Source organism: Ursus maritimus, unplaced genomic scaffold (genome assembly GCF_017311325.1).
Source record: "Ursus maritimus isolate PB19 unplaced genomic scaffold, ASM1731132v1 scaffold_12, whole genome shotgun sequence".
NCBI lineage: Eukaryota > Metazoa > Chordata > Mammalia > Carnivora > Ursidae > Ursus > Ursus maritimus.
This window is the reverse complement of record NW_024423564.1, coordinates 46,683,869-46,710,732: the sequence shown is the minus strand read 5'-3', so window position 1 is coordinate 46,710,732 and position 26,864 is coordinate 46,683,869. Positions and strand designations below refer to the sequence as shown.

The 26,864-nt window shown below is 33.1% G+C and overlaps 1 protein-coding gene across 3 annotated transcripts in view; it reads right to left on the bottom strand.

Annotated features, from left to right (window-relative positions):
* Positions 1 to 26,864, bottom strand: part of ANKRD13C (ankyrin repeat domain 13C) — a 94,409-nt gene that overhangs the window by 33,907 nt on the left and 33,638 nt on the right. For 2 of the 3 annotated variants that reach the window (XM_008690726.2, XM_008690725.2), the window contains exons 3-9: positions 26,567 to 26,671; positions 22,093 to 22,178; positions 20,898 to 20,943; positions 15,907 to 15,973; positions 11,354 to 11,498; positions 5,311 to 5,442; positions 1,872 to 2,033 (exon numbers count right to left, since the gene is read on the bottom strand). In XM_008690726.2, coding sequence (XP_008688948.1) covers positions 1,872 to 2,033; positions 5,311 to 5,442; positions 11,354 to 11,498; positions 15,907 to 15,973; positions 20,898 to 20,943; positions 22,093 to 22,178; positions 26,567 to 26,671 — 743 coding nt within the window. The remainder of the gene's footprint in view (positions 1 to 1,871; positions 2,034 to 5,310; positions 5,443 to 11,353; positions 11,499 to 15,906; positions 15,974 to 20,897; positions 20,944 to 22,092; positions 22,179 to 26,566; positions 26,672 to 26,864) is intronic. The other variant, XM_008690727.2, reaches the window with a different exon arrangement.

Here is a 26,864-nt window from a genome sequence, read left to right as displayed (position 1 = left end):
AGAACTATACAGTTCAAGGGATTATGCTTCACACAGGAAATGTTTCCTTTGATTTCTGAGCAGAAGTCAAAAGCTTAATTTATTTCATATTATTTTGTTCCATTATATACCCGTTTGGAATTAAAGTATGTTTAAGTTCAGAGTTCAAAACTACTGCTGATTAAAATGCCATTTGAAGGCCCCTTTAACAACTCAGGTGCATGAGGTTATAATCTCTGCCCTAAAGAAAATCATGTTGTGTACTGTTAAGCTTAAATGTAGACAAATCAGACAACTGAAGGCAATTGGCCCATGAAACTCAATTCTATAAAGTTTTGTTTCTAAGTATTCATCCCAAAATAGTTTATTGCCAAACTTAAACAAAGGTAGCAATAACTACCACAACAAAATCATTTTTTAAAAAACAAGTCCAATAAAATTTAAATCACAATGCAAGTCCAAAGAAATGGCCTTTTGTCTGGTCAACAATGGGAGAGGGCAGCAGCTTTGTCGGAGACTGAGCTCAGCATTCCCTCTCTCAGTCCATCTGCATTTCTATTTCCTGAGCATATCGTGTCCTATATCTCTTACTGATCATGAGATCAGTAAATACCAGAAGGCTTCCAGAAAATGAAGTCCTGTGAAGCTCTATCCCAAGGACAAAAGAAAAAGGTGTACAAAGACGATATGGCAGGAGGCAACAGGATCACACTACACTGGCATAATCACAACTTTAACATTTAATGAGAATTCTTAGACATTTTATATCTTCTACTTATTTAACTAAACTATAGCTGATTCACTAAACACATGAACTTTCGAAACATTAAAATGTTTTCCAGGCACGTACAGCCATTACCATGAATTAGCTGGAACCTGCCGTACTGTTCTGAAAAGTTTATCTATCCCTAAAATATAATCTGGCACAATACTATAGGAGAGAAACTAAACATTCAAGGGATTCAAGCCTCCTCATAGTAACCTTTAATCTTTTTACAACTGTGACTCATATTTGACATTTCAAACCAGCACTCATACATATGCATATTTATATAACACATACACCCCTGAAAGTAGTATTTCATAAAGTAATGACCCATACTGGGTCATGTGTTCTGGTTTTACTCTAACATCTTTATTTAGGTTCTAATTTTTTCTCTTTTAAAAAGGGTGGTCACAGCCCACTAAATTAATTTCATAACCTACTAAGGGGTCCCTATGCCACCTTCGATTTGAAAAACACTGCTATACAACTGTAGTAAAATGTTAACATTTGGGGAATCTTGATGAAGAGTATTGTGGAATTCTTTGCACTATTTTCTTTGTACTTTTTTTGTTAATCTAAAATTTTCAAAATAAAAAGTAAATTTAAGACCCCATCAAATTCATTTTATTACGGAATAAGATTGCAGAGGCAATGATGATGTCTCATATACCTTTGTATTTCCTCTCCCTCCCCTTTCCTTACTGTCCCACAATTCTTTGCATATAGCATGCTCTCAATATACACATGCTAAATAAAACTTATGAGAAGGTATAGATTAGAAATGACCTCATAAGGGAGGTAAATCTTTAGCTGGGCCTTTAAAGCAGCACAAGATTTCAGTTGGTGAAGTAGGAAAAAGAAGATATGTAAAGGGACACAGATTAAAAATTAACACTGGGTTTCATGCTTTTAAAACTATTTTAATCTATTAGCAAAGACTCAAAGACAAAGAATACATTCACAAAAAATCACCAAAGCCCCTATCAAAGAAAAATAAGAGGTGATATATAGTAAATAAATAAATAAATAACCCTATGCGTGTACGTATATAAATTCACCGAGTACCAGGAATGAAGCCTACCCTCTCTCTCCTTAAAACATTATAAATTAGAAATAAACATTATACCTCAAAATTCTGTTCCATTATGTTTCCACCTTTACTCAAACTCTCCATAATGGCCTTATTTCGAAGAATATCTTCTTCACTAAGATGTTCTCTTCTTTTTCTTGATTCTAAAACAAGTCCATTCACCAGATAAAAGTCTGCCAAAAAGTTTCCTACTCTCTCCTAAAACGAAATTAAATAATCAAAATAATAAAATATTCAAATATTTAAAATAATAAAATGAATTAAGTTTATCTTAGATTAAAAAGAAAGTTTCAAAGTAACATACATGTTCTTCCATAAACATGTAACATTTAGGTGAAAATAAATGTCCTTTGGTAACTGAGCTTATCAAATTGTCTTACAGATTCTATTAAATTGAAAAATATCTAAATCATATATTTCACATTTGTAAAGGAAAATTTAAAACACACAAGATGTATGGAAGTTAATCTGCAAATGAATTAAATCTAAATCAAAATGCCACATAGTATTCCTTTAGAATCTACTCCCAAGTAGCACAAAGCTATCTGAAAACTTTATTTAGCTGACAATCAAACATCATGAGTAACAAGGAGGGGTCAGTGATAATTACTGTTCCCATTTTAAAAATTAAAAAAAAAAATGGAATAAAAAATATTCTAATTCACATAGGAATCTCTAGCACAACTAGTATTAATTACCTGCTCCAATACTCTATTCTCTAACAAAATCTAACTTCAAGTTACAGTTGCTTGCTGCTTTCAATAAAGAAGAGAGAACAACAGAATAGTCTTGCTCACCAATACAATTACAATTAAGTGTTTACATTATGGATTCGGGATAAGGAAACTCAAGTGATATAAATGATATCAAGGAAAGAGTTTTTATTTTCTTTCAAAGAAGAACTCCTTCAACATTAACCTTCACCTTTTTCAGACCCATGGGTGGTGAAACACCTTACTACAAAAACCATGATCAATAACTTACTGAAAACAAGCTTCCCATTTCTACATGCATGCAAATCACTTGGTCTCCATCTTACTGATGTTTTCTGGCATTCCAAAACTACAAGTTTAGAGTGGTTTCCATGTCCACCTTGCTTTTGGTGGCCTTACTAGTCACCAAAAAGTAAAGCATTCTGCATCTGTTTCTACCTACAAAATGGGAACCATAAGTATTACTGACTCCCTCCTTACCTGTCAAAGATTTAAGAAGATCACCTAGACGCTGTTCAAGAGCTTTGAGCTGCTTAGCAGTAGCACTAGATGAATAGCAGCTTCAATTTTTATCTTCTCTTGAGGTGATCCTTCTAATGCTGTCCAGAGAACACAGGACAAACAAATAAGACTTCAAGCCAACAAACGGACTGCAGTGTGGGAGCTCACAACTGGGAATCCTATAATACTATCTGTTGTCAAATAGGCTTAGAAAATAAAGTTGATGAGCCTACATCTAATAGTGAGAATTCATCTGTGGTTGAGAAATACTCAGGAGATAATTCTCAGTTTTTGAAATCTTATAATGAAAAAGCATTTATTAAAAGTAAATCATATTAATAAAAATTTTAAGTATATATTCTTCATAATCCAGCCATTCCATTTTTTGCTATCTATAACAGATAATGCAAGGGCGTGTAAATGGATAGTAAATGCAACATCATTTGTAACAGAAAACTGGACACAAATGTGTGTCATTCATCAAAATGTCCAAAAATAAAAGACTAGATAAATAAACCACAATATATCCATACTACGGAATACTATGCAGTTGCTAAAAAGAATGAAGTGGTACTACTGATAAGAAAAAGCTTTCTAAACATACTATGCAAAACAATAGACACAATATAACACTAGAAAAAATAAACAACAATTAAAGCTACATATTACTATGGATACATATTTATGTATGCAGAGAATAAAAAATATCTAAAGCATATACAAATGCATAATCCTCTACCAAAGCACTCTAGGGACTGAGTAGTAACAAAGGGGTAATTGTCAGGTTTATGTATAAGGTTATAAGGTGATTAATTTTGTGTCAACTTGGCTTGACTATGGTGCTCAGCTGTCTGGTCTAACATCTGCCTAGATGTCGCTGTAGAGGTATTTTTTTGGGTGTAATTAACAGTTATAAGTAGATTTGGAATAAAGCAGATTACTCTCCATAATGTGGGTAAACTTCATCCAAACAAATGCAGGCCTAAGAGCAAAGACTGAAGTTTCCCAAAGGAAAAGCAATCAATCCTGCCTCAAGGCTACAACACAGAAACCCTGTCTGAGATTCCAGCCTACAGATTTTAGACTCAAGACCACATCAACTCTTCCCTGAATTTCCAACCTGGTAGACTGCTCTAAAGATTTCAGACTGGCCAGTGCCTATATTCATATAAGCCACTTCCTTTAAATAAATCAATTTCTCCCACACCCCTCCCCCTTTCTCTCTCTATATCCATATCTTTAGATATACATATATCTACATGTGGATATATAGAGATACAGAAAGAGAGAGATCTCCTATTGAGTTCTTCATCAGAGAACCGTAATACCACCTGTTTTTGTTTTTCCAGTAAGAATGTATTCATTTCTATTGTATGTAATAAAACATAATTTTTAAAACCTAATTGTTAAAAGAAATAAATCTTGGCCCTCACCTATGTGATGATTTATTCTTCTTTTTTTTAAGATTTTATTTTTAAGTAATCTCTACACCCAACGTGGGACTCGAACTCACAAGCCCAAGATCAAGAGTTGCATGCTCCACTGACCTAGCCAGCCAGTCACCTCTGTGATGACTTAATCTTAATTTTATTTAAAACTTTATAAAATGTTTCTTCATATCTCTAATTAAACATTTTTAAATATATTTTGAATAGTCTTATATAACCTCTTGCTGACAGATGAAATGGGAATTATGGAAAGAATTTATAATTCATTAATGAGGGAACCTCCATGGAAATTTAATTTAATGACAGTGTTATAGAAATGAAAACATAATTTTTTTTTTAGAAATGTAAGCTTATTTAATTTTAGTCATATATAAGCAATACTGAGAAACAGATACTGAGTGAGTAAATAGTTCAGAAGTCTAAAAGTAGGAAGAGAAAAAAAGATCCAGGGGAACAAATTCAAAAGTGTATCCCTCTTTGTGGTCTTAGGAATAAAAGCATTAGAAATGTAATGGAACCATGTGAAGACACTGTTCCCTGTATTTAACAAAGCAGCCAACAGCAAGGATCTTTCTCAACAAAATTCAAAAGAGCTAAACTTTCTCTCCTGGCTTCTGTAAGAATATCTTCCAACTCTGTAAACAACCATTATAATTCACTATCTGGATTTAGGAGGAGGGAATAAAAGCACTGGAATAAAGCACTTACTGCACAATTCAGTAAGCTACTACTTCCTGCATTTTCACCACATTATCTTGGCAACATTAAATACTGAACAATCTTTAAAGCTGAAAAATCAAGATTTACACATACTGTTTTAACTTCCCGAAAGAGCCATCCTGTTTGGGCACGCGTGAAAGAAATTGATTTGGTTGATAAAGTTGCAGAGTAAATATCACTACTCATTAAAATGTCAACCTCTTCTTCTGTTTCCATCTCTGATTCCTGCAGTGGGGGTAAAAGTTAAATATAAGAATCTAGGCTTTCAAAGGTTATTAGTACTACATATGAAAATATCAACAATTAAAATGTTAAAGATTTCAAAAATCAAAAAGGACTGATTCTAAAAAATGTGAGGTGCTACTTATTCTAAAAACCAATTACAGAAGTTTTAGCTCCATATCTCTAAATGAGTTAGAATTATGACTAATTATAAATCTATAAATATGGGGCACATGAAATACAGTACTCTTCTGTTACAGATAGGCCATGGAAACAACACTGGATTACCGATTACAGAAATATAGAGTATGTAGAGCAATTTTAAAAGATTAAGAATAAAGTTGAGAGGTCTGAGACAAAATTCCCACATCAAGGTTTTCTTTAAATATAGATCATTCTTACTTTAATTCTTTTTCCTTCAAAGACCCACCACCATCATTTGAGCCTTTCTTTCCCAATAAGTGGAAGGAAGGGAAGGAGAAAGGGAGGGAAGGAGAGGAGAGAAGGAAAAAAAGAGATCTTCCTCTCTATACTCCTTATAGAAAGATAGGGAATCCAAAAATATCAACCCATGGTTTCGAAACTTAATAATTCGTCTTGTTTCAGGTTTATCCTCTCCATATTCCCTAGTGCTGGTATATAATAATTGATTAATAATTTTTTAAATGAGAAAAAAAAAGGTTTGTGCTTGCTTCAGGGACAGAGACTAAAGGATCAGGCATAGAAGGGTAAATGAGTAGGTATAAAATGAGGTTCTCTTCCATAATAGGCCAAGAACAGAATCTCTGATACTTAGGCCTACAGGGTCCCAAGGGGGGAAAAAGGAGAAAAAAGGCAGAAACTAGAGAGGTGACTGGGGAATAAAAATTGTCCGTAGGGTTTTAGGATGACTAGACGCTCTATTTCCCATACCTCCTGATTTCTAGCTTCCCAAGAGGCCCATTTTCTATTCTTCACCACCAAACTTCACCCAGATATAGTCCATTTCTGAATCTATGAGTCTATAGAAAAAAACCTTGGGACTGGGACAGTGCCATTTCCTTCACCCTCAAAAGTGAAAAATGAAAAATCTTGACATTAATGCTGAAGCTGTAAGAGGTGAAAATGTAGTCCTGCTAACCAAACTAGTTCTGAACACAGTTCTCCAAAGAAAAACTTTGGCTGGCATAGGTATAGAACTGTTAGGCATTATATGTTTCAAATATACTATAAATCAATTAGGATTTCATGTATTAGCTTGGGAATAATCCTATATACAACACTGTTGATGAAGAAATTTGCCTTAAGTTTCAAAAATCCTCTTTTCAAATAAACTTTTGGAACAGAACTCTTCCATAAATCATAGACTGACCATCCCCCAACCACAACATTGAAGAAGATCAATTGTTAATTACATTTGTCCAACAAACATTTATTGAACAGTTATTATTTATGTATGTATATTAGGAAAAACAAAAACTATTCCCTGCTTTGAGGATTAATGTTCAAAATCTAGCTTTTCTATATTTTTTTAGTCATAAAATAAACACACACATACCCTAAATACCAATCCTTTGGTGACCTCATTGATACCTAAACATTAACTAATACTTATACCAGTAGCCTTAATCTCTGGCTTCTATTGCAATACCATGCTTCTAGCTCTCTTATTGCCTAGTTAGCTATCCTATTGTCTTTAATACACAAGAGGTTAAATTTATTTAATAAATTATCCGAGAGTCCAGAATAAAGGCTGGTAAACTATGGCCAGTAGGCCAAATCCAGTGTACCACCTGTGTTTATAAATTAAATTTATAATATTTAATAAATTATCCGAGAGTCTAGAATAAAGGCTGGTAAACTATGGCCAGTAGGCCAAATCCAGTGTACCACCTGTGTTTATAAATTAAATTTTATTGGAGTACAGCCACACTCATTCATTTAAATACTATCTATACCTATGTTTAGGTTACTAAAAGCAGAGTTGAGTAGTTGTGACAGAGACCATCTGGCCCAAAAATATATCTAAATATCTAAAATATTTACTATTTCTCCCTTTAGAGAAAGAGTTTGCCAAACTCTAGCCTGGAATGTACTGATGCACTCTATTAGGTACCAGAGAACACAATTAAAGGTACCACGGGGACCAGAGGAAGAAAGCCATATAAATGAATATAGCATTAGAAGCTCTATGGTACCAGAGTTAGTGGGAGCATAAACAAAATAATGGTCACCTGGCAAAGGAGGAAGTAACACTAACTAGGTGCCCCAGAAGTACGGAAGTGAAAGAAGAGCATTCCAGGAAGTGGAAACAATGTGAACAAAGGAATGAAGCACTAAATAGCACGGCATATCTGAAAAACTGCAAAGAGCTCAGTGTGAGGGTATCTAAGATAGTAAGGTAAAAACAGGCTGGAAAAGTGAGCAAAAGCCAGGTCACAGAAGGTTCCATGTCATGTTAAGGAATTTGGATTTCATTCTTTAGGAAATAGGATCTTCTGAAGTATCTTTAAAGAAGGCAGGTTTCATGAATTTTCAATGTTCAGTCTATCTCTGATATGTGAGATAATTTAGAACCCAACAAGAAGGGGACCAGGATGATCATTTATGAGACTTCTGCAACGTTCCAGTTGAGAGATAATATCTGAATTGTGGCAGTAATGGTACGATTAAAAAGAGATAATTATAAGACATTAGGGAGACAGAAAGTACCACACCCGTTCTCTAACTAGGAAACACGGAATACAAGAAAATATTTCAAAAATAACTCACAGTTTTCTGGATGAATAGAGAATGTTGTCATTCATCAAAGGAAAGACAATGGAAGAGAGGGCAGATTTGGAGTTTGGAGGGGAAAAAAAAGAATTAAGTTTTAGATGAGCTGAATTTTGAGGTGCCTAGGAGACAATGATATCCATTAGGAACTTAAGTAGACAAAGAAGACATACGAATGGCTAACAGACACATGAAAAAATGTTCATCATCATTAGCCATCAGGGAAATTCAAATCAAAACCACATTGAGATACCACCTCACACCAGTTAGAATGGCAAATACTGACAAGGCAAGAAACAACAAATGTTGGAGAGGGTGTGGAGAAAGGGGAACCCTCTTACACTGCTGGTGGGAATGCAAGTTGGTACAGCCACTTCGGAAAACAATATGGAGGTTCCTCAAAAAGTTAAAAATAGAGCTACCCTATGACCCGCAACTGCACTACTGACTATTTACCCCAAAGATACAGATGTAGTGAGAAGAAGGGACACATGCACCCCAATGTTCATAGCAGCAATGTCCACAATACCCACACTGTGGAAGGAGCCGGGATGCCCTTCAACAAATGAATGGATAAAGAAGATGTAGTCCATATATACAACGGAATATTACTCAGCCATCAGAAAGGATGAATACCCACCATTTGCATTAACATGGATAGAACTGGAGGGTATTATGCTAAATGAAATAAGTCAATCGGAGAAAGACAATTATCATATGGTTTCACTTTTATGTGGAACATAAGGAATAGCATGGAGGACATTAGGAGAAGGAAGGGAAAAAATGAATGGGGGAAATCTGAGAGGGAGACAAACCATGAGAGACTATGGACTCTGGGAAACAAACTGAAGGTTTCAGAGGGGAGGGGGGTTGGGAGGAGATAGGTTAGCCCAGTGATGGATATTAAGGAGGGCACATATTGCAGGCAGCACTGGGTGTTATATGTAAACAATGAATCATGGAACACTGCATTAAAAACTAATGATGTACTGTACGGTGACCAGCATAACATAATAATAAATAAATAAATACTATGATGAGGATAAAAAAAAGGAACTGAAGCAGATAGGTCTCCATTCAGAGATCTATCTAGGATAGAAATATATACTTATTAATCATCAACCTATAGTAGGTTGTTCGAGAGTAGGAATGGAAGAGATTATTCTGACAGTTTGTAAAAATGAGAACTACATTGAGGATACATCAATGTTCAAGATATGGCAGAGAAAAAGGAACAGGCAAAGAAGAATAAGAAGAGAAGGGAAAAGAACAATTGAGCAAAATCAAATCCTAAGGAAATGATAATTTTAAGAACTGAGTTACCAATAACAGACCAAGAAGTCTGATTAAGACAGGGTTGAAGCAAATACACTGATTTTAGCAAATGACTCAAAACTAACATCATCTAAAACCCCAAACCTATACATTTCTAGATCTTCCATTCCAATTCTATCATTGGCACCACCATCATTCTACTTTTCAAGGTAGAAACACTACACTTACCCTTAAATCTTTCTAATTCTTAATTCACTACACTCAAACTATCAGCAAATCACAATCTTTCATTCTTAGAAAGTCATAGTTTCTTTAGGTATTCATTGCACCATCCCAGTCAAGAGCCTTATCACTTCTCAACTGTAGAACTGTAAAAAATAAAAACTCCTTCCATAAGTTCCCTGCCTCTAATCTTTCCCTTTTCCCAATCCATCTTACATACTAGTTGTGTGATCTTGGAGATGTCACTTTACATTTATAAGCCTCAGTTTACTAATCTATAAAATGGAGATAGCAAAACTATTTGCTCTGACAGATTATTTTGAAGATTTAATGAGAAAAGCTGTAAAGCACTTAAATTACTTGTGGATCAAATCAATACCTTATTTAAGAATCTATGATTCTCTGTTGCCAACTACAGCAGATCCCGTTATCTCATCTGGCTTTTAAAGCCTTCCATAAACCACATTCCCATGCTCAGTAACAGAAACCTTCACCACAGTCAGATCTCTTTTCTGTTTCTCAAACAAACCGTTCTCACTCCCACTTTCCTGACTTTATTCATCCTGTTTCCTCCACAAGGAATACCTTCTTTTTCTTCTCCTCTTCCAATCTAAATCTTCATTGCTCACTGCCAGTTAGGAAACTATTTAATAATACACATACAACGTAATTAAGGTCTCATCAATAGGCATCTCGATAAGAAGTTCTAAACTAAGAGATATTAAGGATGGAGCCACAGGATGTGGTGAATGACGATGTAGGGAAATGAAGTGTTTGAAAAATAAAGCCAAAAGAAAAGCGGGGTGTGTGGGTGGCTCAGTCAGTTAAGCATCTGACTCTTGATCTCAGCTCAGGTCTCGATCTCTGGGATGTGAGTTCAAGCCCTGTGTTGGGCACCAAGGAGAGGAGAGGAGAGGAGAGGAGAGGAGAGGAGAGGAGAGGAGAGGAGAGAAAAGAAAAGCAACAGTGGCAAAATAAAATGCTGATTTAAAAACATTTCTAAGGCTATCAATGATATATAGATACAGGAAACATTTTCTTTGGTTCATAGCAGGGAAAGGGACATTCAGGGAACAAAGGATAAAGATAATATGCATATGATTTTTCAATGGTGGTTGCAGAGGCAATACCAACAGGGAGATATGATGTGACAAAACGAAGATACTTTTGTATACCAAGAGGGAAAAGATAGAGAAAAGGAGCCAAAGAGTTAAGGACAGTAAAATAGTATTAAAAAAAGTACAGACAGACAGCCAAAAGAGATGTTGCTATTAAGGAGATAGAGATGGTCAGCAACATTAAAAGAAGCTAAGGTAGCAAGATAAAAAATGGTAAAAGGGCCAGCACAGGTTCAACAAATCAGAGCTACAAATGAGAACTAAACGAAGGTGGAGTTCATTTAATTAGGAGATCGTCAGTGAATTATGAGGAAATGGTCTCAATGGAATGGTCAGGATGAAGACCAGAATATTAAAAAAAAAACAAAACAAAAACAAAAACAAACAAAAAACTTAAAGCTAGTACTAAAGAAATGAAAGCACTGGGAATGAACTATCTCACCTATATTTTATGCCTTTTAAAGCAATTACACTGAGGCTTGGTTGCATACATAGACATTTTTAAAGAACCATTTAGAAAAATACCAATAAGACAACATGCTCACCTCATGGTGTATTCGCTGATAAACTTTTTGTTCATTGTCTAATACTACAAAAGATTCAGAGGGTGCCGCATCCCCATTGAAAATGAAGCTTAAATCCCCTCGTTGGCACTTCATGTCAGTAAAGTCTATGAGAGTAGTGTCAAGCCTGTGAAAGATGGGAAGATGAGAAATCCTGACAAATAAAATTTTTATAAAACACCACAATAATTAAACAAGTGTTGCTTCTAAACTCAAACCAAGATGCTAACACCATATTTCAAAGTCAAACTTACAGTAAAAGCTATTTTATTTAAAAACACTGAAAGAATATTTAAATGTATATTCCATTTTCCTATATTTCATTTCCTGAATATATACTTTATTAATCCAACAAGAAAAAGATTGTTTCCACATTGTTCAAATATTTCCCTAACTATAGCTCATTCCCTACCTTTGCTCTTGCTGCAGATACTCCATAAATTTACTTCAACTGTGACGGGCATTAAAGGAAAGCAGAGCTGTCTTAACATTCTTTGATCCCAATAAGACCATGTTGCTAGCTCAGCCGAGTACGTAAGGAGGGTACAGCAATGGATGGACCACATTCTTAGATTAAGGACTATGTGTCCAGTCTTGTTCTTTTGGTCTACATCTATGTCTTAGGCCTAGCCACTTGATACCAAACCTTGCTTTGTACTTCAACTAGATAAATCATTTAACTTATTCCAAATTCTTATCCTTTCTGTTTGACTTCCCTGGTGCAGATTACCAGTCTCTTTCCCATCATCTCCATAGCCTAAAAACCTTATGGATCATTCATGTGCCAAAGATTCATGGACTCACACACTTAATGTGTTTATCGTACTCTTTGGTAACCAAGACATGGCATGGCCTAGCCCAGCGAATTGGTCTCTAATAAATTCCACAAACCACTGCTTGCTGAAATTAGGGAATATACTAGAATGGAAAAGTTCACAAGCACCCCAAAATGCTTCAATCTTTCACTAAGCTTTGTAGGAGATCACATCAGGATCTCTCTTATTGGCTGCTCAAAACACAGTACTTAATCTAAAAAATGGGTTGACACCGCTGTTAAGAGCAGCTGATCACACCCTAGCTACTGAGTTTCTAAGAATTCATAACTACATGAATTATTCAATTCTCATCCCAGACGAGGCAAAGGGAATGAGCATTCTTGGTATCCCTACACAGAAAAATCTGAGAACTAGAATTATATCTTTTATGCTGCATCAAAAGAGTAGCTGGGGTTACATATAATTTATCAACAAAACCAGTACCTTTTAAAAGTGAAGGTGATACTATTAATAATTTTGCCAGGACAGTAGGAGGAATCAAGAGCAAACAGGGAAGTATGGTTACCTTATGTACAAGCGCCTCCTCTCTGAGCCATATAAAATGTATACACCCCCACAGAATGATATCAAGAAGCCCTAAAAAAGCAAGTCACCAACTCCTGTAGGGGTGAATGCTGACTGCTGCTTTATAGCTGAATTCTAGCTCCTGGTCCACTTCCAGAGGCCTGCTACTGTACTACTAGTGCCTGTACTACTCAGTATACCCTGTTACTACCCGTATATGTGGCATAAGAAAAAATAATTCCAGCAGAAGAGGCTCATCCCCTACCTCTGTAAGATGTAGGCTACTGAGATCAAAAAGGAACAGATCATTTTATATAAGTGGTCTATTTGGACTTCAAGCTTCAACTACCAGGGAAGTCCACACCCCCCATAAAGAGGGAATGAAACAGAACAATCTCCTGCCTCCATTTCCTTCTTGCCTATCCTGGATGAAAGTGGTAATGGGTTGGAAGGGATGGAGATAAGAGGAAGGGGTGGAGATAAGGATAGTGAGGGAGAGATGCAGAAAGAGAGAGAGACAGAAAGACAAAGACAGACTGACATGACATTTGAACCCCTAGATCTAGCTATACCTAAAAACACTCAATAGTCAATTTTTATTTCATTTGTGTTTTTGTAATTTGCAAATGAAAGGAGACTGCCCAGTACGTTTTCTGGAATATGCCTGACATATTAGACGACCTACTGTATTACACATGCCTCAAAATGATCTAATTTATCATGATGGTATTTTAATGTATTAACCAGTCCTTGCTTTAAGCCTCTGAGTTTAAATATTTTTAATTTTTTGCCATGTAGTTAGCCATGAAAAACAAAAAAAAAAAAATTTTATATAACCACAAAAATCTGAATAGAAAATGTTCAAAAAAAAGAAAAAACAGAAAACGTTCTTTTTGAGATAAAAGCTTGAAAAATGCCAAGTAACAATGAAAAAGAATATAGACCCTTCCCATGAGACAGGAAAAGCCTGAAATGAAGTAGCCTGCACTGATTATTTCAGTAAGTGGTTATAGATTACTTCATAATTATTAACAGTGAAAATATTTACTAATATTCTCAACAACAAAGTTACTCATACTTTCCTATTTCCACTAAAGTATTCATTTCTCTTTCACACCAGAAACATATTTTAAATGATCACATGCCTGTCATGAAATACAAATAAACTTAAAAGATTTCTTTGAACATATTTTAAAATTCAGTTTCATTTGAAGTGATTTTAAAAAAAAAAACTGTCTCACAATGTTTACCTTTGAAAGTTATTTAATGTTAATGGATTTTTTTCATTAGATTCTTCTTATCTATGCAAAAAAAAACCCTTTGCCATCTATTCTAAAACCCAGCCTCTCCACTAATCTGGTAAACTTTGGTAACAAGAGTTTTAGAACCTATCACATTTCTCCTTTATCTTCAGCTCCTTGTAAGCTCCAGGTCTGAGTGTCTTGCTGAATTATAGTAGCTTTCTCTTACTCTATATTCTCTGACACAATTATTTTCCCTCAGGCTCTTATTCTTATGTCTCTATTTTAACCATTTTGTGGTTTTTATTATCTATACTTATTATGTAATATGCATCATATCTTTTACTTTTAAAAGTCATTTATAAATGTGAAATAATTTTTTTAAAGAAGCTCCTTTTTTCCTAACCCTAAGACTCAAACAGAACTAAAACTACCCTTTTTTAAAGTAGCATATGAAAAATAATATTCTCCCAAATTATGTACTACCTTTGGCAAGCACCTTTACATTGTTAAATTGATGAATAATTTTTGATGAAATCATAATATAATGTTAATAGGCTGCTGAAATAAATCTACATCACTATCAAATTCTTTCCTAGTTTTTCTTCTATATTTTTCTGTATTTTGCAACGTTTCTATAATGACCATGGAATTTAATGTACATAAGCACTTCCATAATTAGAAACACCTGAAGAGGTTATTTTTTTATTTTTTATTTATTTTTTTATTTTTTTAATATTTTATTTATTTATTTAACAGAGAGAGACAGCCAGTGAGAGAGGGAACACAAGCAGGGGAAGTGGGAGAGGAAGAAGCAGGCTCCAGCAGAACAGGGAGCCTGATGCAGGGCTCGATCCCAGGACCCTGGGATCACGCCCTGAGCCAAAGGCAGATGCTCAACAACTGAGCCACCCAGGCGCCCCTGAAGAGGTTATTTTTTTAAAAACAAAAACCAGAAACTTCTACCTTAACCAAATTCTACTGCTTGAGAACAATTACCCTAGAACTTACTTTCAACTAAAGATTATCTCTTCACTATAATTCAACATAACTCATAATAAATCTCAGAGTTAACTTTCTAAAATTTCTGCTTTGTGACATGGTGAGAATGAACAGGAAGTCAGAGGTCCTGACCCAGCCATTAATTCACAATACGCTCTTATAAAAATCACTTCACCTCTCTAAATTTTCTCATCTATAAAATTAAGAGTTTTTATGAGATAATCTCAAGATACTTCCAGTTCTAGACCCTTACACGTCCAAATTAATATTCTGGAGATAATGATATAGATTTACAAAATTACTGATATATATACATATATATATATAATTTATAAACACACTAATATATATATAAAAGTTGGCATATTCACCAGTATTATATATATCTTACATATGTATAACTTATAAATACACCTATATTAATATAAAGTTTAAGATATAAAGAATGATAGAAGTAAAATTTTGAAATGAGTAAAATAAATACCCATCAAATCCAAAAATCAATCTTAATTTTAAAGAGAAAAAGAAGAATATTAAAATTCGCCTTAAAGTGTTCACTAGAAGGAACAGATGATTAGATAGATGCATGGTTGGACAGAGAAAGGAGGGGTATGAAAGGGATGGAGAGAAAAGGACAAGAGCTGGGTCTTCCTTGTATGTATCCCTATTCCTTAAAAAGTCAGGATCAGAGAGATAACCACCTTAAATCTTCTCATTTTAAGATCTTTGTGATCTTCACTCTGTTTGCCTTCTAGTCTGCAGTTGAATAAGAATTAATAGATTTAGTCAAGATTTTATCTTCGGTTCCTTCTCTATAGGATGTCTCAAATAAGATAAAATATTGTGAAGTATTATAAAATACTACATCAAAATGTAACCTATTAATACAGAAAGAAAAGCTTCCTCTAAATCTCAATTTCCTGTTACTCAGAAAAAAATCAAATCACCTTACCTGATATTGATACCTTGTTTGTATATTTTACATGCATCAGAAGGCAGAATTCGGGAAAGTAAAGGCACTGTATTTTTAAAAAGAAAAGATAAAAAATAACTACCTAGAGTTCTGAGACATTATAAATTTCTTAGTTAAAAAAAGAGTAACTTAAACATTTTATAATTTTAATAATTCCCTTTAAAATAGTATTTTTCCACTTAAAAAATATATATAAAGCAATTCTGAGCAACTTCAAATATCTACTATTTAACTGTAATTGCTATATAGTTCATCACTCTGCCCACTCACGCACCCACAAACACATACATGAATATCAGAGTCAATACAGTGCCACTCTTGGGTACATATTGTAGGACGTTATTATAAATGAGAAAACAGTGCCCTATGACAACTAACCCATTCTGAATGGGTAACCCGATGAAGTTGGATCCTTTCTGATCCTTTAAATATAACCTCATAAAATAGTAGGAAAGTAATGAGTATTAAAGAAAAAACAGGCATTTTTGGAGTTAAATAGTCTAATTTGAGTTTGAATTCCAAATATGTGACCTTGGTTACTTAAGCTTACTATACCTCAGTTTCAAAATCTGTAAAATGGAACCATACTATTTACCTACAGATTTCTACATCCAGTGTTGTTCACATTCAGATCACAAGCATATTCTGATATTTTTTATTATTTATTATCTGCTACATTTTGGGAAATACAAGTTATTCTATGGATGAATAAATATGCATACAGGCTATAATAAGCTACCACACACAAAAGAAGAAGAAGAAAAAATGTGAAGCCCAAAATACTTGAAATCAAGATAACATCACATATACATATGTATATAAGAATACATGTGTGTTATACACAAACAATGAATTGTGGAACACTACATCAAAAACATAATAAAAAATTTTAAAAAAAGAATGTGGTGTGTGTATAAGATATACTACATGCCTATTTTATAAAACTCAGTGTTTTAAAAATGAGTGATAAATCAACCTCAGTTAGAAAGAAACAAAAACTTTAGAGAAAATCAAGGCTAGTTTTTTAGTTAACTTTTTAAGAAGCATCAGTATTTTCTAATTAACATAAAAGGTATATTACTATATCAATGTCTTTTTTAAATTCTTAGAGGTCACATAATCCAAAATGATTTTCAGCATTAAAAACAGTTTTCTAGACATTTTATTGTACAAAAATAAGAAAAGTTACTGCCCAAAGGGAATGTCAACTAAGAGTTACCCTAGTCAAAGAATATAAGAAGTCATTTTCTTTTTTTTCCCATTAGTTTCAGAGGGTGAATTTAGTCATTTATTAGTTGAATATATACAGTGCTCATTACATCAAGTGCCCTCCTTAATGCCCATCACCCAATTATCCCTTCCCCATACCCAACTCCCCTCCAGCAACCCTCAATTTGTTTCCTAGAGGTCAGTGTCTCTTATAATTTGCCTCCCTCTCAATTTTCATCTTATTTTTCCTTCCCTTCCCCTATGTTCATCTGTTTTGTTTCTTAAATTCCACATATGAGTGAAATCATATGGTATTTGTCTTTCTCTAACAGACTTGTTTCGCTTAGCATAATATCCTCCAGTTCCATCCATGTTGTTGCAAATGCCAAGGTTTCATTCCTTTTGATGGCTCAGTAGTCATTATCTGATAAAAATTTTTTCCTTATATGAAACAACAGAAGTTGAGAAGCACAATTACAGCATTTATTTTATATAAATGATCAAAACTCTTCTTTAATGCTCTTTAATCAAGATCCAGTTTTCCTGTCCTTAAGCATCTAGTCAAGCATGAAAAAGATAATTAAAAGATAGCACTCTAATTTGTTAACTTAATTTACTGCATCTTTTGAAGTAGTATGGTAACCTACAATAACAAAATTTAGAATTATGTATCAATACTTATTTATCAAAAATCAGAAATGCAGGAACAGAGGAATACAGAGAGAAAATAAGAAATTTAGGGATTAAGAAGCAAAAGCTAATAAAAAGGAAAAAAGGAAGATCATGGACAAAAAAAAAAGAGATTCCTGCTAGATTTTAATACAGTCCAAAAATGGAGCAATTTCCATTTTCCCAATTCTGTGATTTTTTCCTCCCTCATATAAACTGAATAATCAAGTTCTCTATATCTTAAGTTATCTCAGCATAATCTGAGAGTTTAACACAGCACTCCAAAGGTAGCATAATTCACTGAACTGAAAAAAGAAGAGTCTCTACATTTTAATTTTGGTTTTGCTGTCATTTACACCTTGATCTTAAGAACAGTGTGTAAACCTACTGTTTTCCATCTAAAATACACAAATAATAGTCTCATACACAGAATGGATATTCTGTAGATTATGAGATAAAGAAACTTTAAAAACTATTAGTTTTTCTGTTTAAATGTGCTATATACACAAAGCTAAATCTGAAGTCACGATTATTATAATAGTATAAATTATTTAATGCTTTTACAGTAAGTATATAAAGGGCTTCCTTCAAAACATAGTTTCATTTATCCACACCAAAACGAAAGTTTGCAATATCTGGGGCAGTTATTATCCGCCATTTAAAAATGAAGACACTGAGGCTCAGGAAAGACATGTAATTTGCCACATCAGATAGGAGCCAGTACTTCTAATTCCAATTTAAAGCTTTTCTATATCTAAAAACCCAAGCTGGAATAGTTTGGTTTACTTGCTATTAACCAAGTCTGAGGCTATTTTCAGCCACACACTAAATATAACACTATGAGAAAGACTGAATTATCCTTTTCATGCTCCACTACCTCTAATTAAACCTAATCCTGGATCTCAGTATTTCCTAACTTCCCCTTATTTCTGGATTGCCCTTTTATGTTTTAATATCAGGGTTTTTCTTAATAAAAATCAAAGTGTCACGTTTATTTAGCATTTTATGTTTGCAAAGGGAATTTATAAGTTGTTCCTTTTTCATTCTTTTTTTTTTTTTAAGTAGGCTCCATGCCCAACATGGAGCTTGAACTCACAACCCTGAGATCAAGAGTTGTATGTTCTACCAACTGAGCCAGCCAGGTGCCCCAATATTAGGGAAAGAAAGAAACATGCCTAAACTCTAGAAAAAAGCTTACTAATCAAATCTAACAATAGGGATTATCCTGCATTTTTTAAGTCCAAAGTGTCTAAATTAAATCTAGCCAATGAGCTAAGTTTTTAGAATTACACATGACATCTAACCATCAGGTGCTAGTAGTCTTGACATGAAATCAGTAAAATCCTTAATCAACAATGAAACAGATGTGCTGACTTTTTTGCATCAAAGTCAAGTTCCCAAAGAAGCAATACTTTCAACAAATACCGCAGTAGTTATGTCATGAATTTGATTATGCAACATCTATAACGTTTATAACTATAGATATATGTACAATTTCAGCAGTGATTACTTCCATTTCTGTCTCTTCATATAATTGAAATGTTACTTTTAAAATATTCTAAAACATTTGCTCAGGAAGATAAATGGACTATTTCAGAATTTAAACCACTAACAATTTATTGAGAATCAGTTAAAGAGCCAATATACTCAAGGGACTACCTTGAATATAAGATTACCAAGCAGTCCTGGGGTTTTTACAGATGGAAAAAAAAAATGGGTAAAAAAAAATAGTATTCAGGCTTTACACCAATCTGACTTGGAGTTCTTTTATTTTACAAAGCTACTACAAACCTCTTTTTCTCTCAGTGTTCTAAAACAGCGGGACTCTGAATGATATATAAAGCATAAAGGCAAGGTAGGCCTACAGAGTAACAAAATCATGTGTGATTTTGATGGAACCAGAATTGACCTAACAAGCTAGAGTTGTAACAATGTTGGAAAGAACGGATTACATTAGAAATCAAAACTTTACATTTAGAGATTAAACACACTACAAAAATCTTAATCATTCATGCTATACATTATTATGTACTTGTTAAAGTACTTCCTCATGAAAAAATATGGAAAGATGCCTATGATACATTATGTAAAAATGGCAAATTGCATAATGATATAATGGTATGATCCCATTAAAAAATAATTCTGAAGATATATACACATATATGTATTTGTGTATATACATGCACACATATACTTGTATAATCTTTGAAAAGCGTTTGAAAGCATTCACATAAACAGTAACAGTGATTTTTATAGTTGTCAATATCTGATTAGTTTGATGATTATTTTGGGGATAAATATCACTGAGCATTCAAATATCTTTATATCACAGAAACTAATTCAAATGCTTTAAAAACACATGTAAGCTCATTATATCCAAACCTATATACAGATTACATTGTTTTTAAATCTTAAAAAAAAAAAAACCCAAATTTAGTTGTTTTAGTAGTTGCTTCATTAGTAAAGGTCACTAGGATCAAAGGCCTATTTAGACATGAAGGTTTTCTCCCTAAATGGACTGAGGTTTAAAATAGGGAGGAGGGAAACTTACCTAGCCAAGATAAATCATTAAATTATTACAAAATATCTAGGGATTAAGGTTTTATAAATAATTGAAACAGTGTGCAACCAAACACTATGCTAAGAAAGCAGCTGGAAAGTATACAATAAAAGTGGCAAAAATGATTGAAAGATGACAAAATATACAAAATCAAATAACGTTAACTGAATTCTTCTCATCCAGGGATCTAAGTACTATATTTCAAACCTCCTTAAATTCAGTAATCTAATAATCTTATAATTATTCTCTTCCCTTTGAGAATTCCTTATATTTATTACAATATTCAAACCTTCATTTTGTTAAAAAAAATAATTTTCAATCTTAAAAATAAAACTTTTGGAAGTTACTAATTAGGTTGGGATAATTAAGTATTACTACAGGGCTTTATTAACATTACATTCAATGTGATAAAAAATATTTAATTTTCCTTAGGGTAAGTATCAAATTTGTTAACATTTCTATATAATAACTTTTTCTAACTTGCATTTCTGCATGTGTACATATTTTACAGTAAAACATAGCACACTCTTACCCCAGCTTTGAAAATCCCAGTGAAGTTCCAGATAAAAGTCACCTAGCTAAGAAACAAAATACAAATAATTACTAAATGCACCTTAGTTTAACAGCTCTTATATCTATTGAATATTTTGCTTTTTTTAAAAAAAAATCTATTATCGCTAACGGTCTATAGACAGGAATAGAAAGTAGTTTCAATTTTTGGAACTGGAGGAAAAAAATATGGTTAAATTACTTAAAATGTTACAGTAGCACACATTATTATATTTATCTACAAAGGAAAATATGCACCAACTACAGATTTTACAAGAATATCTTAACTACATTGAAACATATCTGAAACTGACAGGCATTTAAATTGGTATCAATAAATAGTCCATTTCTCAGCCATAACCAAAATAACAATAACTGTAAAACTAGCTAATAACTTTAGATGTGTTATAAAATATGACTTCCAAAATGACTATTTGTGCAGCCTCATAATGAACTAAGAAAATGACACTCTGAAATAGAAACTTTTTCTACAAACTGTTAACACAAGTTTACGAGATGAAAGTTTGTATTTCACAAATTAGAAGCTAGACAGCAAAGCCTATAACTGTTAAGGAAACTACTGTGATCAAATATTCTAAACAAATTTATCTCTAGAGATAAAAAACCAAAAAAAGCATACTTCAGAGGAGACACAGTTAACATGATGGGTCTATCTCCCACAGTTCTTTCAGATATCAAAAATACAGTGGACAAAAATAAAAGAGAACAAAGCTCTCTTCCTTTCTGTGCCAGCACACACAGCTCTTACCATCATGATGTAGGATAGACAAAAAGAGTTTTGCTATATAGAGAAAATGCTGTTCCTGGAGCAGATAGTGGCTTCAGCTCTTAGGGAATCTTCTAAACCAAAGTACAAAGGAAAATTACTGCCATTAATTATGATCTACCTCCTTTTTTCTTAGAGTTCTTATCTAATTAGTTGAAAACAGTAATTCTTTATCTACTTTCCTAGTTCAAAGTAAACAGTGCTTCCATAGGATGAAATTTATCCATTATAATCAGGGTATTTTGTTTTATCATCATTGCTTAATTCAAACAGGATTTTTACCATTTCTTGACTCTTAATAATCAAGCGATTAAGACTGCATTTAAAAAATGCTTAAAAGTATACTTTAATTACTCTTTAGGTGCAAGATCAGTAAAGAGATATAGCCTACCTCTTTTAGGGCTTTTAATAATCGAGGTCGTTTTTCTTCAACACTTTCCCTGGATTGCTGCTTAAGCTTCCTTAAAAGAGCCGTAACTAAAGTTTAAATTAAAAAATTGTTTTTAATTTAAAATGAATTTCACCATGCTAAATTGTCAATTATAGCTCAATTAAAAAAAATTTATAGAAAAAACTTTTTCGTCATGTTAGAAAACACCACTAGTTTATTATACAAAGACATATATACAGACATTATAAATAAGTCAATAAGTTTAATAAAACTGTTATGAACCCCAAGGAAAATTGAGAAGAGATACCTCAACATGAACTTATATTCACACTAGTTTTCCTAGTTTTTAATTATCAGTGAGTATTTAGATTACCCAGTCTCAGTCAGATGATGCAACTGAAATAAGGGAAAATATTAGACTTAAATGAAATAAGCCTAACAAAAGATAAGAAGATAGAAAATATGCACTGGGGGAAAAATATGTACATCACTACATGCTGACTTCCTCCTAGTCCTGACATATTTTTCATATATATATATATATATTCATATACATTAAAATACTATTATTTTTACTATTTTACAATATGCATTCTTACAACCTACTTAAAGCCTTATGTGGAATACAGAAGCAAAAGATAAAAAGAAAACAAAAAGGAAAGAAGAAAAGAAGATGGCAGTGAAAGCTTAGACCAGATTTGTTTTGTGTACAATGTTCAAATTAGGAAAAGCCCAGAAAATAATCTGAAAAACAGTGGAATCTATTCTTACTTTGAACCACAGTTTTAACCATCACCCCACTGTATTTTAAAAGGTCAAAAATCAAAGAGCAAATTTAAATCACTCATGGTCTTTTGGAACAACAGAAGAGGCTGAGATGAGACCTAGAAGTCAAGGTGTGGGACCTCATCTCATCATACTGTCCTACAACTAGCTTTGTGACCTAGGTCAGTAGTTTCCAAATACAAGTCTATATTTCAGTGCCCAACTGTTCAAGTTCCCAGTGATATGCAGTAAAATGAAAAAATTGGGAACCAGGCTGGAGTAGTTGGTTTTTTTCAATTTAAGGACTATTCTTTCTGGTATTTTTGGTTTCAAAATGTCTTTTTTTTTAATGAAATGGTGATCGTAGAAGAAAGTAATTATCCTTTTTTAAAGTTTTTACATGCTAAAATGAAACGTTAGCTACTCCACATCAATCCTCAAATACAATTTTTTTCTGGTCTGTGAAATCCAAATAGTCTGAGAACCAATGACCTGGATAATCATTAAAGTTCCTTCCAGATTCAAATTTATATGAATCTGGCTAACTTCATGTTTGTTATAATTTAACTTTAATATCAAAGCTACATTACCCAAATGTAGTAGGATTCTTTTTATAGTTCTTCTCCACTATAAGCTCAAGTATTTTAATAAATCTTTCTTGCCTTCAAACTCAAACAAACCTCTGTGAATGTAAGGAATGGAAAGAAGTCAATTCATAAACAGAAAAGATATCTTAATGTAAAGCAGAAGTCCTATATTTTTCACCAGGTAAATATACTGAAACTGACTGAACACATGCAGTAAATTAACAATTACATTAAAATGGCCAAACATTATTAAAAAGATAGTGACAAAGAAATTTACATTACATTAAAAAACAACATCAACTCAAACTTTCTTATGGAAACAGAACCAAACATTCAGAATGCAATTATACAAAATTAGCAATATGTTTTTGTGGGATCAGGATTTGTACTCCCATATTGTAAGAATCACATTAATGACTGATAATAAGGATAAAATTACCTTTAGAGGACTTGGATGGTATCAGAATTCATACAAAGACTCAAATGAAGAACTCCAATAAACCACAACTTATTTAACTTTCTCTTTCCTTCTTTTCCCATACAAAGCACTTTTAAAGTATTCAGTTGGTTGTGCCTAAAGCCTTTGGAACTATGCCCTCCTGCTCCAAGAATCATTCAGATCTGTATCGTCTGCCCTCCACTTCCTTTTATGCTCCAGAAATTATTTCACACTTCTTATTTAGATAGTTCTATGGACATACCATAGATAACTCAAACTCAACAAATCTAACATCAAATTAATTAAATTCCAGACTGATATCTCTCTGATACTGACCTGGGCTGATCACTGTTCACCACGTAACCACCATAAGGAAGAAAAGCAACATAATCTTGAAATTTTATTAACTCTAAAGTGAAATAGTTCTTTAAGTTTTTTTAGTAATCTCTACACACAACTTGGGGCTCAAACTCACAACCCTGAGATCAAGAGCTACATGCACTTCCGACTAAGCCAACCAGGCGCCCCCTCCCAAGTGAAATAATTCTAGATAGTCTCCAAAAAATATCATATCATCTAGCTGTTCTGTAGCACAAAAACATCAGCAAAAATCAGACCAAAAAAGAAACAGGTCACAGCTTTTGCTAGTAATTTATAATATCAGATTATATTTTGTTAACAAGATAATATTTCAGTAATAATTATATTAGATTAGCTCTAATTTTTCAAATAATGTAATCTTCTATGCCTAGAAATTTTTAATGTAACACAAGCTAAGTAATTAAAAACTTAAATCATAGTATTTAAAACAATTTCAAAGTACAGACCCATTTAATACTATTGTAAATACATCCATATATTTCTTTTTTTTTTAAGATTTTATTTATTTATTTGACAGAAAGAGAGACAGCCAGCGAGAGAGGGAACACAAGCAGGGGGAGTGGGAGAGGAAGAAGAAGCTCCCAGCGGAGCAGGGAGCCCGATGCGGGGCTTGATCCCAGGACTCTGGGATCACACCCTGAGCCGAAGCCAGACACTTAATGACTGAGTCACCCAGGCGCCCCACATCCATATATTTCTAAATATGCAGCTTAAGAGTTGTTAAATTTACTATTCTTTAAGTTAGCAGTTAAATATTTCCATTTCATGTGATGGGAAATAATTTTTGAAAGCACTGAATAATTATGTATATACAATGATTGGCAATGGAATACTATTCAGAACGTGTATCTAAGACATCACTCTACAGAAGAAAATCACTTTAAAAGCAGATCTCAACTACTATGGGCCTCAATCTTTTACATTAAAATCCGGTAACTGATTTTCCAAGAAAACTGTTTCTTGGACTTCTCAATAGGTTATAAGCTCCTAAAGGGCAGAGACCATGTGTTCATTCTCCACATCTTACTATATATACATGCCTTATAGTCAGAACTCAGTAAATATTCACTGACTCTAAATAAAAGTTATGTGAAAGCCACATAAGTCTCAGTGTAAGTCAGAAACCCAGGAGTCCATCTGGTTTCCTCTCCATTCTGTTAATGGGTTAGAAACATCAGAGAAAGTTCCTTTAGACTGGTTGCTGCAAATTTTACTTTATTCTCAGTATGCTAGATCTGTACATTTTTTGGTCTTTTCCCTGACATAATTCTAGGATTAGTATCGTTTCTTACTCTCGTAAGAGTCTCTTGATTTTGCCCAGAAAGGACAATTGTCAATGAATAACAAATATATATACTCATATAACTGTTACATCATCACAATTTTATCTCATTAAATCCTAAGCCCAAATATAACTTCACCATCAAAAGCTTCACCATCAAAATGTGCAGAAAGTCCACAAAGATGTAATACATGGATTACATATAAAGCTTAAACATAAGAGCCCAAAACGTGGCATCAAACAGAACTAAATCGACGTAACAGCCTAAGAGCGTTCAATCTTAATGCACTTCTTTAATAAAACTGCCCAATTTTTTTATTGTTTCTTCCACAAGTAGAGATTTATATTATTTTCAACCTCAAATTGTAAAAAGATATTACCAGAAAGACAATATTCTCATTCATCCAGATTTAAATTTTATAAAATTTTCAACTATTGAGATGTGCTTGACAAAAATAAAATCTGTATATGAAATTGGAAAAAAAAAGAAAACTTAGGAATAGGAGAAGATAGAGTAACTGAACACTTTGTATACTGTGAGAAAACATGTGACTTTTTGAAATTCTCAAAAACTAAAACAAAGACACTTGCTTCTCGCTTTCAGCAAAGCCTATTCCCACCAATTAAAGCAAAAAGATAACTGTTATAACACACTGTGATTACTTTCAGTTGCAGTTAATGTTCCATATAATTAAGTAGGTGCCAGAAAGGACAATCAGGTCTCAGTGCTTTTAAAAATCCTTCGTATTAAATAAGTAAAACAATGGAAGAATATCAGTAGAGCAGAATACTGTAAAAGAAAAAAATAATAAACAATATACTTTTAAACATGATTCCTCAGTTCTTTTTGTGTACTACCTGATATCCAAGTTCCTAAGTCATGAATAATTCACATATAAGTTTATAAATAATGACAAACATTTCATACTATGGAAAATTACACTAAATGAAAATTACATCAAATGCATCAACTTCATATTTTGAGAGTTTATATCAAAAACAATAATTTATATTGCTTACTCATCTGTCTATCTCCATAGCTGATAGCTTCCGCCAGCGGGCTCCATCCCTGAGCATTTTTCACCTTTACTGGAGCATTGTGAGCCAAAAGTAAATGGGCACATTCTGAAACATAAAGCGGTAATAATATCAAACATCATGCAATTTTTAGAATCTCTAAATATAAAAATTATTTAGAAATTAAAGAAATGTATATATACATTTGTATGTATAAATGTATACAATGTAATATAAATAGATCTATAATATAAACACTGTACCATAAAGAAAAATAATTTTAAAAGCCCTATATATCTAA